Source organism: Cucurbita pepo, chromosome 2 (genome assembly GCF_057944985.1).
Source record: "Cucurbita pepo subsp. pepo isolate OVF chromosome 2, ASM5794498v1, whole genome shotgun sequence".
NCBI lineage: Eukaryota > Viridiplantae > Streptophyta > Magnoliopsida > Cucurbitales > Cucurbitaceae > Cucurbita > Cucurbita pepo.
The window spans coordinates 12,595,011-12,609,249 of NC_141799.1; the positions used below are offsets into that span (position 1 = coordinate 12,595,011).

Below are 14,239 nucleotides of genomic sequence, written 5' to 3' on the forward strand. Positions count from 1 at the left end.
TTGACATTTTCATAAATTTTTATTTAATAATCAATTTTATTTGCATTCTTGTATGCTATAAAATTAATAAAAAAAAAATCAAAGAAAAATAATATTAGCTGAAATCTGTAAATTTTGGTAAAATTATGAGTGGTTAATTTCTGCCTCGATCAACTTAATCTGGTAAAAAAATTATATTTAGTAAAAATTTAAAATAAAATTATTAATTTAGTCTAAATTTAAGTCTAATTTGATAAAATTGGTTAAAATTGATAAATTAATCCATCCCTCCCTCAATAATTTACCTTTGACCCGTTTGAAATAACATGGGCGGGCCACAAAACCCGACCCGGTGGGTGGGTCGGGTTTTATTTAGGCTATTTTCCCTCTTTGCCCTTCTTCCTTCCCAGCAGGCCCTCAGCTTTATTTCTTGCAGATTCCCCGCTTTTCTTGCTTTCTCGCTCCTTCTCAATCCTCGAAGCTTTTCTTCTTCCTCTCATTTCAATCTCTCTCCACATCAATGGCTTCCAGTTCTGGAGATGGATCTTCGCACGATCCCGCGAGCTCGAGCGAGTTGGAGAAGCCGCCATTGGAGCCTATAAGGATGCCTACAGTCGAGGAGATTCGCGGCCAAGATATTTGGAACAACTGTGCAGTTCGCAGTGTTGTTAGTGGAGTCATGGGTACGTTAGCCAATTTCTTTCAGTTGTTTTAACTTCAATTTGCTTGTTGCTTTTTGTAAATCATTTCCCGCATTCTCACTCATGTACTTTATTCTAGTTTCTCTCGCCAATACTGGAATGAATCTTCATGTTTTTTCCTCTTATCGTTTACAACAGTATTTCTATCTCTCCGTCTCTTAAATGTAATGCCTTATAGTTTCTGTTACATTGTTCCTATTTTAGTTAGTATGGGCTGTATATTTAGTTGCCAAGAGGATTAAGATTGAGAGGCTCAGCCACCGTGTATATGTTGCTTTAATCATAATTTATGTGCTGAAATATTTGCAGGCGGTGGACTTGGATTGTTCATGGGTTTATTTTTGGGGGCATTGGATAATCCATTAATGCAAGACGAGATGACTGCTAGACAGCAATTTGTTTATACTGCAAAACAAATGGGACGGCGTAGTTGGGGTTCTGCAAAAGCGTTTGCAGTTATGGGCTTTGTTTTCTCAGCAGCAGAATGTGTTGTAGAAAAGGTATCATGATCGTTTATTATTATTTTTTTTTTCTTCTCAGTTTCTGAATGTGATTTTATGGGATCTAATCCTTTCTTCATGTGCTTAGGCTCGAGCCAAACATGATATAACTAATACAGTAGTCGCTGGTTGTGTAACTGGTGGTTCAATATCAGCTAAAGGTAGGCCCTCTTACCCTTGTATCCATGTACGTTCCTCATTTTCTACTCAAGTGTCACCATGTGAATCCTTCAGCTTCTAGGCATGTAAAGGTCTTTCATGAAAACAATTCAGTGGTTCAGTACTCCTGTTGAGCTAAAATACTGGAGTTCGTGCATTTTAGATTGATTCGTGTTCAGAATGAAATTATAAGTTTATGACCTCGATCTTGCAGTAGGAACAATGTTCTATAGGCTCTACCTCTGCATCCTTGAATTCTAAGGATAATATTATAAGCTCTTGTTTTCCCGGTCACATTACAAAGAAATTTGCAGGGATCGGGTATTCATGTGTGCACAAGAAGTTCAATTGGCCTTGCTAATTTATTTCCTTACTATACTTTCTGACTGATCTTGGTTGAAATTTCATCTTTTAAGTTGCCAGAGAATAACCTGTTCGCCTTGCGTGCTGGCATCAATAACACTGCTGTGCTAGCTTGTGCCCTTTTTTCTCTCGATCTGTTGTGAACAAAAGCTGCAAAGAGACAAATGCATTGATCTCCTTGGGGCATCTTTGGATATTTAAAACTACTTAAACCTGACCTGATATCAAATCTTGAAAGATCCTCCAGCTAAACCTCACATCGAATAACTCTAGAAGCATTTGGCCAAAGTAGCCTACCCATCCTTTTAGATTAAGGAATCACCGAGGAGAGCGTCCTTTGTCGAGAAGGGATTAACCCAGCTTATCCTAGAAACACAAAGTTTCTCCACGACAGCTGAAACGTGAAGAGAGAAGAAAAATATCTAGCATTCTCAATATATTCATGTATAATAAATAGCGATTTGGGAAACAGATGTGCAGATTCCTTTCCTGGTCTTCATTTATGTTCAAGCCTTCAAGCATAGTCTAAAGTAAAACTTTTACCTACATTAGATACCAGTCTTTCCATGAAGCCTTAAACTTATTTTTGGAAAATAACTAGTTGCATTAAATCTATGACAAAGGGTTTCGCTAGAAAATACTTCTCTAGAGTCCTGATTGACCTGTCATTCTCACTGCTAACATTTCAGATTTTCAGCATCTGAAGAATGCTTTCCCATTCCTAGATTTCCTCGTATTTCAAATTTGAATTCAAGTTAAAGCATATGGAACTATAGTAGTGATGTCAGCGCTGCCTTACATTTGGAAATTTGCTACCGGTATCATACAGCCCTTGACAGGTATTTGACAGTGGCCAGCCCTTGATTCAAATATCTTTTGAAAATGTAACTTATTTTATTTGCCAACCCGGGAAGATTGACTAAAAGCTTGGGGTGGGTGGGCGAGATCATGTGAGAAGATAGGCCAAACACCCAACAAGAGGAGCCACCTACAAACATTTACAATTGCCACAAAATTCCAATTGTTGATGAAGGAAAAATAAGGGAATATCTAAATCTATCAAAAGTGAGCTAGTAGAAGCTAAGTAGTTATGGAGTTGTAGCTAGGTTTTCCTTTTAATTTTTTGTGTTTTGGTTAGGTTGGTTTGGCTTTGACTGGAGCTGGTATCCAATTTTTTGTATGCCATTTTTGCACTAGCTTATAGAGCCAAAGAAACGTACATTTTTAGTGTAGAGAAATTATAGGACAGTACAAGGAAAGTTTCAGTAAAGCTTTAGAAGCAATTTCATAAAAATCTCTTTAGCATGATTTGTGCACACCGCTTTGGTCAACGGTTAGGCAACGACATACGAGGTTTCCTACTAACTGATATAAAGCATTCTTATATGAAAAGTGATGAAAACATTCCCAATAGATGGAGATATGCCAAATTATGTATTTATTCATATAAGAGGTTACCATCCATGCCATTGATTTATTCATGTAAAGAGGAATGCTCCCCTCTTGATTTAAGCCATGGATGGAGATATGCCAAATGTTAAAGTAATCACAACCAGATTCAATAGGATCAAACGGTTATCTTAGGAGAATAGTTGCGAGACGTATGTAAGCTGACCTGAACTCTTTTGGATATCTAAAAAAAATATCTTTTGAGGGATTCCCATCCAACAACCATAAGTTTTTTCTTTCCTTTTGTCAAAATCTGGATTGTGGTTTCTGCTTATACTTCACATAGCTATTCTGTATCAAACTTAGGGACAATCTCTTTAGCCTCGTTCCATTCTCGTGTTTAAATGAGCAATGTTTGTTTGAAGAATGAATGATTTACAGGCGGAAAAGGACAGAATAACATTGTAACGACCCAGATCCACCATTAGTAGATATTGTCCTCTTTGGGCTTTCCCTTTCGGGCTTCCCCTCAAGGCTTTAAAACGCATCTGCTAGGGGAAGGTTTCCACACCCTTATAAATTGTGGTTTGTTCTCCTCCCCAACCAACGTGGGACATCACAAACATAAACATAAAGGGGCTATGTTAACTGAATTGGTTCTTTAGCATGCTGATTAGTATGTTCATTGTTTTTAACATGCTTCTCATTTTCATCCTAAGATCCCATATCTCAGCTTGTATTGTCTTAATTCAGGTGGCCCAAAGGCAGCTTGTGCCGGTTGTGCTGGTTTTGCAGCATTTTCAGTCGTGATAGAGAAGTTCTTGGACAGACACACTTGAGCTGCGTCTTGTGCTCACAATTTTCTGGTAGCAAAAAGAAAAAGAATCAATGGTAGAGAAATAATAGGTAGCCCGCATTGTAACCATTCTTTTCATCACATAAATCCGAACCCCCTTTTCTATTTGGGATGTACTTCTACAATATTTTCCTCATTGTTTTAGTAACATTATTCACAATCCCATTTTGTTGGAACAAATTTGTACTCATAGAGACAGGAAATTGAACCATTTTTGCAGAGCTTTAAGATGTGTCATTCAGGTAGCCTATGGTCATTACGCATTTCGATTTTTCTTTTTTTTGTAATTCTTCAATTAGCCTCTATATGTACTGTTATGGGTCAAAACACAGCTTGCCACGCGACCTGAAAGCCGAGCGACACATGTCTAGTCCTGAGGTACGTTGGGTTGAAGATCACTCCCAACCTAACATAAGCTCTGCTAAACTTCCCTATTCACGAATGAAGGGACAACATCAATAGAAAAATTGTCGAACTAAATTCTTACTCTTCGAAAGGGATGAAAATCTCTTTCCAAAAGGTATATAATCTAATTTAATTCATGTTTGTCTCTAGTATACGAGGCCAAGCATCACTATGCGGAGTCGAATGAAACACTGATGCCATATTTACAAATTTTCTAAAATAATTAATACAATTATGAATGTGAAATTAAATCTTTTAAAACTCTTAACCCAATTCTTCTTATAAAATGTAATGCGAGCATGTTTCTCTATCTTGATTTATTAACTATTGGAGAGAATGCCTTTTTATGGTTCTTAATTTAACTTTAATCTAATGGAATGATGACTAGGCATAATTTGTTGATGTGGATTGAATGACGTGTCATATTTCTGGATTACTTGACAAATAAAATGAAAAATTAATTACAAATTTAAAACCTTAAAAGACAAAATGTCCAACTGTGACTATCCAGTCCAACCAACCTTAGCGTCATCCACCTGTCGCCGCCGACTCTCCTCCACGGCCGCCACCTTCGGCGACTACCCAATTTAGGATGGAACTCCTTGTGAATTTAATACGAGCATCATTAAAAATCCCTCGTAGATTTTAAATGGTCAGTACTCGATCGATTTGATTCCCTAGATTGAAGGAATAGGAAATTGGGTACTCGACAGAAGGTCGAGAGGAGTTTCCACCTCAACCGAAACCGAATAAGGAGAAAGATCAGGAGCGAACTACTCGATCCCATTGCAGGTGGCTTGAAAATGACACTAAGTCCCTTTTCCCGACAACAGATCGGAGATCTTTCTCAAATCATAGCCAACCATGTTCCACTCTACTTATTATTACCTACTAGTGCCCTTCACTAATCATTAAATTTTTCTTAAATTGGTTTTTCATTTTATTTACCAAGTAATCCAAGCAAATGACATGTCATCTAATCCCACATCAGCACAACCTACTCCTCATTCCTGATGTCATCTAATTCCACATCAGCACATGTCAGGACCATTTAAAATGACTTCGCAAACTCAAGAGGCTAAAGTGTCTCTATTGAAATTTCATGGACCAAATAGATAACGATTCATATCTCACTACTAAAAGTGCATTATCCATAAATTAAACCGAACGATTTCAGAGTGTGGGGGTACATACAATGTGACATCATTCAAGCAGTAGAATAAATAACACTATCACCTCGATTGTATTCTTGTTTATTATATCAACGTTATCATCATCTCTGTCTTCTTGCACTATTTGGGAGGCTGGACTTGGCTTTTCATCTTCAAATGGCACTAATGGACGAAGCATGACAGGCACTTGGCAGAACAGGTCCTTTATACGCCTCACAGATGTAGTTTATGAAGTTTTCATAGTCCTATAGCAAGGGAATGTTATAATAATCCTTATAAGTAGATGTTTGTATGACTCAAGCCTAGACCTTTATGCAGTTAATATTGAACACAACTCTAAAATCTCTAGTATCTTTATTCTAAAATATCTACTGAGATAAATATACAATGGCTCGTACATTATTGGGCTTAACTCTATTGGGCTAGTGATGATATTTTAACAGTTAATTTGTACGTACACTAGTGAGCATAACAGAAAGAAGGAAACAAACCTCATAAAGTGGTTTCCCATCTACAACAACCCAAGGCACGTACTTATGAGGAGGCTCAAGATTGTCGGTTTCAGCAGCATATTTCAGTTCAAGCTGCACGAAGATGATAAAAATCAAATTATAGAATGTAATGACGCATGCCTACCGCTAGTAGATATTGTCCTCTTTGGGCTTTCCCTTTCGAGCTTTCCCTCAAGGTTTTTAAAATGCGTCTGCAATGGGAGGTTTCCACACTCTTATAAAGGGTGTTTCGTTCTCCTCCCCAACCGATGTGGGATCACACATAGAACATTTGATTCCATATTGAATTGTCGATAATCTCTATGTTTGTTTACCCAATCACAACCTAGAGACCGGGAACTGATTATGAACCTAATGCTCAGTCAATGAAATCTGTGAAATCTTCAGTCAGTCGAAAATCATAACAGCTAGATATGTTGGAAACTAAGAACCCGTTGCAGCAGTACAGGATTAGTTGAGTAGGTACCATTACATAGTCTTTGTATTCTATACAATGTTATATCTTATCAATATATGAAACTTGAACTAACACAAAAATCTGAACCGAGTAATTTAAAACAACTCACCATTTTCCCAAGCTCAGTATGGTAGCATTCATTGATTGGCTTGGGATTCAACCCCAACTTCTCAAAACATGACTCCCACTGGGTGTACTTCCGTTTGGACACCAGATACTCGATGCAGTAAATGAAAGGAAAATGACCATCCTGCAGTACAAGTACATGAGAACTTTTATCCCCATAATTCCAACTCACTCACTTTGAAAGATATGTAATATAAGAAATGAGTTTCAGCATTTAATTCCAAGAAGACTATTAGAGAAAAATATATAAACAGACAATCCACCACCAATTCCATTAGATTATTGGGTAGCAAAATAATATTAGTAAGGAGAACTTTGTACAGATCGAAGCAAATGGAAAAAACCCATCATCAATGATCATAATGACACATGGAAACTATGTAATAAACAAGGAAAGGGTTTTGTAAGAAACTGACTAGTGTCATGCTCCCATCAGAAGTCTTACCAGCTCTGGCCAGGCGTTAATGGCACAGGCTTCCACAGTGTTCAATAGGCATTCATTCGGGCCATGCTGAAATTACAACCACACAGTACAAGTTTATTAGACAGTTTATATGGATGCAAGCACATCCAGCCATCCATAGGCAAGTTAAACTGTGTAGAAAGAGTATAAAATCATGAACACCAACTTAAAACGAAACAGAAAAGAGAACTCTAACATGGACATCAAACAGCTTAAGCTATCAGGTAAGGGAGGAATATCAATCTCGAAATATAAACAGATTTACTGATGATAAAATTGGAGAGACTTTCAAAGAACAATATCAAGATTCGTATTATAAGCCCGGAGAGACTTTCAAAGAACAATATGGTAAACAAGGAAGAAGCTATTATGTTGAACAATATACAATAAACAAAAGCATATCAGATTCGGAAGAATCGCGCATAATTGCATATTCAATTTTAAACCTAAGGTTCCGAACAACTACCAATTTCTCATCCCTGAACAAACCATAACCAAATACCTAAATCAACAGAACACTGAAGTCAAATCAAGCATGCAAACAAACGAAATACGCCATTTATTTAGTAATTAACCGAAACAGAAATCGTCAAGAAAGAAAACAACGAATCTAATGAACGAATTAAACGGAGGACCTGACAAGTGATGGAATCGTTGCGACCAACCCTGGCGTTACCATAAGGGACGAGCCTGAGATCAACAATGGAGATGAGATCATCATCGAAAAGCTTTGGCAGATAGTTCACAATGAAATTGGCGCTGTAAGGACAGAGAGACTCGTAGTAGAGTTGGAGCGAAACTTTTCCGGTGCCATAATTGGAGGTTGTGGCTATGGAGTATGAAGTAGATGAAACAGGAAACAAGAACGAGCAAAGCAAGAGTAGCAGCAGATAAGAAATGTAAGCGAGGGAACAGAGTTTAGGCGGAGAATCCATGGCTTCCAGAGATTCAATAGCAATGGAAGAATGAATCTAATTTTGTTAAATAAACATTTAATTCTTGTTGTGGATGTGGAAGCAAGCTAAACTTGAGGAATCTTCCATGTCCACGACCCGCGTAAGGACAAAATCACGTTTTTTTCCCGTTGGTTATTATATAAGTTCTTTAAAAAATATATTTGTTTTAAAAATTATTTTATTGCATAATTTTTCACTTTGCTAAAATAATTTAATAATTCCAATCATATTTTATAATATATATATATATATATATATATATATTCAACTTAATTTTTAATAATTAAAATTTTATTATTATAATATTATCAGCATGTTTTTGTTGGACGATAAAAGTCCCACATCCGGTAAAGTTTATGATCAAAGAATACTCTCTCCATTGGTACGAGACTTTTCCGGGAAGTCCAAAACAAAGTCATGAGAACTTATAAGTTGACAATATTATACGATTGTGGAGAATCGTGTTCGTCTAACATAGTATCAAAACCATACCCTTAGTCGTGCCAATAGATTGGTAAATCCTCAAATATCGAACAATTTTTATACCTACACATTTTATAAAAAAAAAAAAAGTTCAGAAAATTGTCTATAGATATTTAATATTACTTTGAATTAATATTATTTTAAATGTGATAATAATGGTAAATATATATTTGAATTATTTTTTTAAAAATAAGCACGTTAATTATTTTATTTAAATATCTTTAAAAGTTAAAATGATGCTCTTGAAATCCAAAATTTTAATGATATTTTTAAATAAATTATTAATAATTTAAATACAAAATTAATGATAGACATTTTTTTTTTAATTTAAAAGTATTATTAAAAAATTTAAAAATGTTAAAAACCATTAAATTCTGACTTTTATTTTGCAAAATTGTAATAAATATTTTAGGAGGAGCCACTGGCCGAGAATGGCCCTCGTATGGCCCTCGTATGATTAAGCATGTCCAAGAATGCCAACAACAACCACCTGGCCTTCCTTCCGCCCACGATCCTCCTAGATTAGGTCTTCCTTCTCCATACTATAACAAGGAATTCAATCAACATTGAATTTTTTGCGGAATTCCGGCCATATGCATCGGAGACAAACCTTTAGCGACGGGAATTGAAGAGCTATTACTTGTAATTTGCAATTTGCTTGGCAAATCGACTCACCGTGTTATCATATTCGTATATCCATGGATTCTTCGGCTAGAATCTCCTCCTTTGTTTTTCTCTCTCATCTCCTACTTTTGTTATGCTCTCTGGTTTCAGTTTCGACTTCCAGGGCAACGGCAAGCCCTGATTACGGGAGTGAGAAAGTATCGCTTGATGTTTACTATGAATCGCTCTGTCCAGACAGCGTTAAATTTATAGTGGACAATCTGATCGAGTTGTTTGAGGGTGGACTCATCTCCATAGTTGATCTTAGATTCGTTCCCTACGGCAATGCGAGGATCAGTCGAAACAGTTCCATCACTTGTCAGGTCCTCCTTTAAATTCACCCTCTTCAGTTCCTTTTATAAACTAGATATGATTATAAACTTTTTTGTTTCGTTTGAATGAAGAGAATTCGATCAGAAGTTTTTTTTCTGGATGTTCGATGGATGGAAATGAGAAGAAATAAGGATTTTATTAATATAGCATTACTGTACCTAATTTGTGAAGGAAAACCAAATCCTGTAGAAATATTTTAGTTAGGATTTTAAATCCCTTCAAACCCTATAGAAACAAACAGAGGATTATTGATGATGATTTGGTTTTGATTGACTCGAAGAACGACATTACAGCTAAATCTAATTCTGATTTTATGACTTTAGGTATTATTTTTCTGGCCTAAGGTGGAGGAATCAGGGTAATAGTAATTATGTTTAAAGAGTAATTGTTCGATTACTTAGAATCTTGCATTAAAAATGGTGAAGCCATGGTATAATTTTTGGCTTTGGGTGGATATGAAAGCCTAGACCTATAATTTCTTGATCCAGATTTGATATCCCATTGCTGAAGCTGCCTTCATGGGTGTTCTTTTCATCCAACTAATCTATTCTCTTTGCTTTTAACTTATATAGATCAACTTCATTGCCTTTAATTTTACCCAACACAATCTGGGAAAGTCTCTTTGGGCTTATATTATGATGTCTTTGCGCATACATGGCTAATGTAACGGTCCAGACCCACTGATAGCAGATATTGCCTTCTTTGGGATTTCCCTTTCAGGCTTCCCCTCAAGGCTTTAAAACGCGTCTCCTAGGGGAAGGTTTCCACACCCTTATAAAGTTTTGTTCTCCTCCCCAACCAACGTAGGACATCACAATCCAACTCCCTTCGGGGTCCAACATCCTCGCTGTCACTTATTCCTTTCTCCAATCGATGTGAGACCGCCAAATCTACCCCCTTTGGGGCCAGCGTCCTTACTGGCACACCGCCTCATGTTTACCCGGGGAACAGCGAGAAGGTTGACACATCATCCGGTGTCTGGCTCTGATACCATTTGTAATGGCCCAGACCCACCGATAGCAGATATTGTCCTCTTTGGGCTTTCCCTTTCGGGCTTCCCCTCAAGGCTTTAAAATGTGTCTCTAGGAGAAGGTTTCCACACCCTTGTAAAGGTGTTTTGTTCTCCTCCCCAACCAATGTGGGACATCACAGCCAATTTCCTCATCAATGATCTTTGTAAGCTCTTTGAGAATGGCCTTAGTTGAATTGTGAGTCCCGAAGAGGTGCGATTGTGGCACATGTAAAAAAATCGAAAGATTCCTTCATGTTCTACGTTCTATCTATCGTTTAGTTGTTCATATCATGGTTTTCTGTTTCCATTTCAAGTTGATGTTTTGTTATGCCTTTCTACATGCTGAATCCTGGAAAACATAGTAATCACACAACATACACACACATGTATGGAAATACTTGCGTACATATGCAGACTGATGAACTTGTATTTTGTGGTGGTGATTTCAGCATGGTCCTAATGAATGTCTACTGAACACCGTGGAAGCCTGCGCTATTCATGCCTGGCCTGAGCTGGTAAGTCTCATGTTGAGATCCAAATGGTCAACTGGTCTGGTTATAATAACATATTTTGGTGTTTATATTGCTGCCAACATTCAGTCTGTTTCTTCCTTGGGGGGCCTTTTGGGTTGAGGGCCATGCGCAGGGTCGTGCGCGGGGGGCCTTCTGGGTTGAGGGTCATGTGCGGGGTTCCTATCATAACCATTTCAAAACATGAGATTCTGGAAACATGGCATTCTATAAATGGCATGTTAGATGCAGGAGCTCAAGTCCACTCCTAGCAGATATTGTGCTCTTTGGGCTTTCCCTTTCGGACTTCGCCTCAAGGTTTTTAAAGCGCGTCTGCTAGGGAGAGGTTTCCACACCCTTATAAATAATGTTTTGTTCTCCTCCCCAACTGACGTGGAATCTCATATGAGCTCTTTTGATTTTCAAATTATTTAGTGGCACTTTGACTCATCGAGCAAATGATCCATATTGTTAACATACTCACCGGTTGGAATACTAAACGTTTATTCAAATTTGTGGATGTAGACAGGGCATTTTCCTTTTATTTTCTGTGTGGAGGCTGCAGTGTATGAGCGGAAGTATACCCAATGGGAGACTTGCTTCGAGAAATTGGGATTGAATCCTAAGCCTGTTTATGATTGCTATTCTTCAGGACTTGGGAAAGAGGTGAGTTAATTCAACCAACTCATGCATATTTCAGCATTAAATGGCAACCAGATTAACTAACCAAATCTATGAGGATTGATTGTGTTTATATGACCTGAATCATCATTTTCTATGCAGCTTGAATTACAATATGCAGCTGAAACCGACAATCTTCAGCCTCCTCATAAATACGTTCCTTGGGTGGTTGTTGATGGACAACCGCTTTATGAGGTTTGTTTTTCTCAATAACCTTATCGTCTATGATAGCTCGATCCAAAAAGGGCAAAATGGGTCGCAAAATAGATGGATCCTGAAAACTAGTTCCCAGATTTATATTCACTTTGCACATCCAAACACATTCTCATTCTCAAACTTGCCTAATGTCAATCACTCACGAACATGTCGAGTAGGCTTCGACTAAGCATAGGAATGAACATTAAACAAGATTTATCATAAACTCAATGTGGATAAGCAAGCAAATCCTAAAACTTGTTTGTTCGTGAACACACCCATGGACTTTTGCCCCTTATGGCTCGAAGCATTTCTTCTTAAGAAAGTTATTGAAGCATGAAATGGGGTTTTCACAAAGTGATTGGCCATTAATTTATATACAATACACAGCTTAAGCGTTTAGATTCTAACCCAACCATACATCTAAAGCTTCTGAGGATTGCCATAATTTCCTGTTTCTGCAGGACTTTGAAAACTTCGTGAGCTATATCTGTGCGGCGTATAAAGGTTCTTCTGTGCCAAGCGCATGTAGTAAAGCTAAATCCCTTAGTTCCATTTAAAGAGGTAGAAAAGGAAAGTTCTATATGAATGGTGAAGATGGTAATGCTGCTGTTTCATCTGCAATAATGTTGTTGAAATTGTTTACTGAATAATAATAGCGTTATTGTTTGTAGGAAGCGTTAGTCGTGTTGTCATCAACATTTAAAATCTGAGAATCTGACGTTTAAGGCTACAAAGGGAGCATTTAGATTGTTTAAGGCTACAAAGGGAGCATTTAGATTGTCTTTATATGTACTCTCATACTGAAAAGTTAGAGATTAGAATCTTACCTTCACATATTTTAAACTCAAGAGCATATATATATATACAAAGGCCCTCTACACTTTTCGTGTATATGTCTAAAATTAGTAACGATTTAATTCATATCATAAATAATCTAAGCTAATGTGTAATGTGAAATCCCGCCAGTTTCTTACACGGATATTTCTTATATATCAATCAACTAGTCAATTTAAATGAATGATACACATTAATTGTTGTATTAATTTTTATCCATCATTTTAATAAAAAAAAAATATCTCAACATATATATTTTTAAACAATTTAAAATTTAATAACTAAAATAAAATGTTTTGAACTCCGAGAATATATATCTGGTAAGGGGTACACGGGTTGGGTTGAGAAAATCTTTTGGATTAGCCCAAAATTTTGGGTTGATTGGGTTAGTGACTTAGACAATCCGAGGAGATTACATAACCCAACCTAATCGAGAATTAGGTTGTCGAGTTGTTTTTTTTTTTATTATATAATAAAATTCTACTTGTCCACAATATACAACACATTACTAATTAAAATCTTATAAAATTTAAATATCAAACATTCATACATACGTCAAATGCAACACTAACATGTGTTGTCTGCATCAAATATTCTTAATTTTTATAATAATTTTAAAAGTACGATAGAGTAAGATTGGGTTGTAACTCTACTTTCGTATTGGTCTAATTGACTTGATCAAGAAAATGTCAATACTTGAACTAACTCGAATTTTCGATTTTTTAAACTAGTGCCTCTATCTAGTGCGTCTTGCCTTTGTATTTTGGCTCTTTTCCTTCTCGCGAGCTTAGGGGCCCCTTCCTAGCTTATTCTTCTCTTTCTTCGGTAGGTAGGATCGAATGAGGATGATGGGGGGATGCTTTTTAAACTAAACAGTGTTTGGTTCGTTCACTAAACTCAACCGAAACCAAAAAAACATTAACCCAATCCAACGTTTATAATTTTGATTAGGTAATCTAAATTAGTCGGGTTTTAGTGGTGGTATAGATTTACCATAGGTATAATTTAACCTATATTTTTAAAAAAAAAAAATTGAAAAGGCATTGATATTTGATATTTGGTTAAAATAAAGCGAAAAATGTGAAAAGGAAAGGGTGGTTTTGGTTATATGGAATCCTAAGAGAGGAAAGAGCACCACGCAGAGTTTGTCAGAAAATCTACGCTCCTGATTTGCTGTCGGCGACTCTTTATACACTTTGTCAAATTTCCTTTGCTCCCATTTCTCTTTCCTACCTAATTTCTCTCTCTTCCTTCTTCATTTTTTTTTTTCTTTTTGGCTTCTTTTGGCCTTTAGCCCCCATCTCCCTCCTCCTCGACGTGTCGGTTTAGACTCTTCATCGATATATCGACAAGGTCAAAGCATAAATATCATATCGAATCTTCTAGCACCCCGCTCCTCAACCTCTTCTCAAACCCCCTCGAGACTCTCATCTCAGTCAATCTGTCCTAACTCGAATTAACCCGAGATCCATAGATGTACGAAGCTTA

The 14,239-nt window shown here is 36.8% G+C and overlaps 3 protein-coding genes across 3 annotated transcripts; 2 read left to right on the plus strand and 1 right to left on the minus strand.

The window, feature by feature from the left end:
* Positions 1–380: 380 nt before the first annotated feature.
* On the plus strand, positions 381–4,192 carry LOC111787449 (Mitochondrial import inner membrane translocase subunit Tim17/Tim22/Tim23 family protein). The gene is made up of 4 exons (XM_023667413.2): positions 381–662; positions 990–1,180; positions 1,269–1,341; positions 3,845–4,192. Exons 1-4 carry the CDS (start codon positions 500–502, stop codon positions 3,928–3,930), a joined length of 513 nt encoding a protein of 170 aa, XP_023523181.1. The 5' UTR covers positions 381–499; the 3' UTR covers positions 3,931–4,192.
* A 1,236-nt stretch (positions 4,193–5,428) lies between these two features.
* LOC111787441 (gamma-interferon-responsive lysosomal thiol protein) lies at positions 5,429–8,083 on the minus strand. Its single transcript, XM_023667403.2, has 5 exons — positions 7,718–8,083; positions 7,065–7,130; positions 6,603–6,743; positions 6,016–6,108; positions 5,429–5,769 (listed from the first exon to the last, which is right to left on the minus strand). The coding sequence occupies exons 1-5, from the start codon at positions 8,015–8,017 to the stop codon at positions 5,677–5,679; spliced, it is 693 nt and encodes a 230-aa protein (XP_023523171.2). The 5' UTR covers positions 8,018–8,083; the 3' UTR covers positions 5,429–5,676.
* Positions 8,084–8,947: 864 nt separating this feature from the next.
* Positions 8,948–12,810, plus strand: LOC111787443 (gamma-interferon-responsive lysosomal thiol protein). Its single transcript, XM_023667404.2, has 5 exons — positions 8,948–9,507; positions 10,979–11,044; positions 11,564–11,704; positions 11,822–11,914; positions 12,379–12,810. The coding sequence occupies exons 1-5, from the start codon at positions 9,220–9,222 to the stop codon at positions 12,472–12,474; spliced, it is 684 nt and encodes a 227-aa protein (XP_023523172.2). The 5' UTR covers positions 8,948–9,219; the 3' UTR covers positions 12,475–12,810.
* The last annotated feature ends 1,429 nt before the right edge of the window (positions 12,811–14,239 follow it).

Bases quoted from the DNA above. Each gene is read 5' to 3' on its own strand.
- LOC111787449 (XM_023667413.2), top strand. From the start codon at position 500: ATGGCTTCCAGTTCTGGAGATGGATCTTCGCACGATCCCGCGAGCTCG. The intron at 1,181-1,268 runs GTATCATGATCG...TCATGTGCTTAG, and splicing joins CAGAATGTGTTGTAGAAAAG to GCTCGAGCCAAACATGATAT. The intron at 1,342-3,844 runs GTAGGCCCTCTT...GTCTTAATTCAG, and splicing joins TGGTTCAATATCAGCTAAAG to GTGGCCCAAAGGCAGCTTGT.
- LOC111787441 (XM_023667403.2), bottom strand. From the start codon at position 8,017: ATGGATTCTCCGCCTAAACTCTGTTCCCTCGCTTACATTTCTTATCTG. The intron at 7,131-7,717 runs GTCCTCCGTTTA...TTGTAATTTCAG, and splicing joins ACGATTCCATCACTTGTCAG to CATGGCCCGAATGAATGCCT. The intron at 6,744-7,064 runs GTAAGACTTCTG...CTTGTACTGCAG, and splicing joins TTAACGCCTGGCCAGAGCTG to GATGGTCATTTTCCTTTCAT.
- LOC111787443 (XM_023667404.2), top strand. From the start codon at position 9,220: ATGGATTCTTCGGCTAGAATCTCCTCCTTTGTTTTTCTCTCTCATCTC. The intron at 11,705-11,821 runs GTGAGTTAATTC...TTTTCTATGCAG, and splicing joins CTTCAGGACTTGGGAAAGAG to CTTGAATTACAATATGCAGC. The intron at 11,915-12,378 runs GTTTGTTTTTCT...CTGTTTCTGCAG, and splicing joins ATGGACAACCGCTTTATGAG to GACTTTGAAAACTTCGTGAG.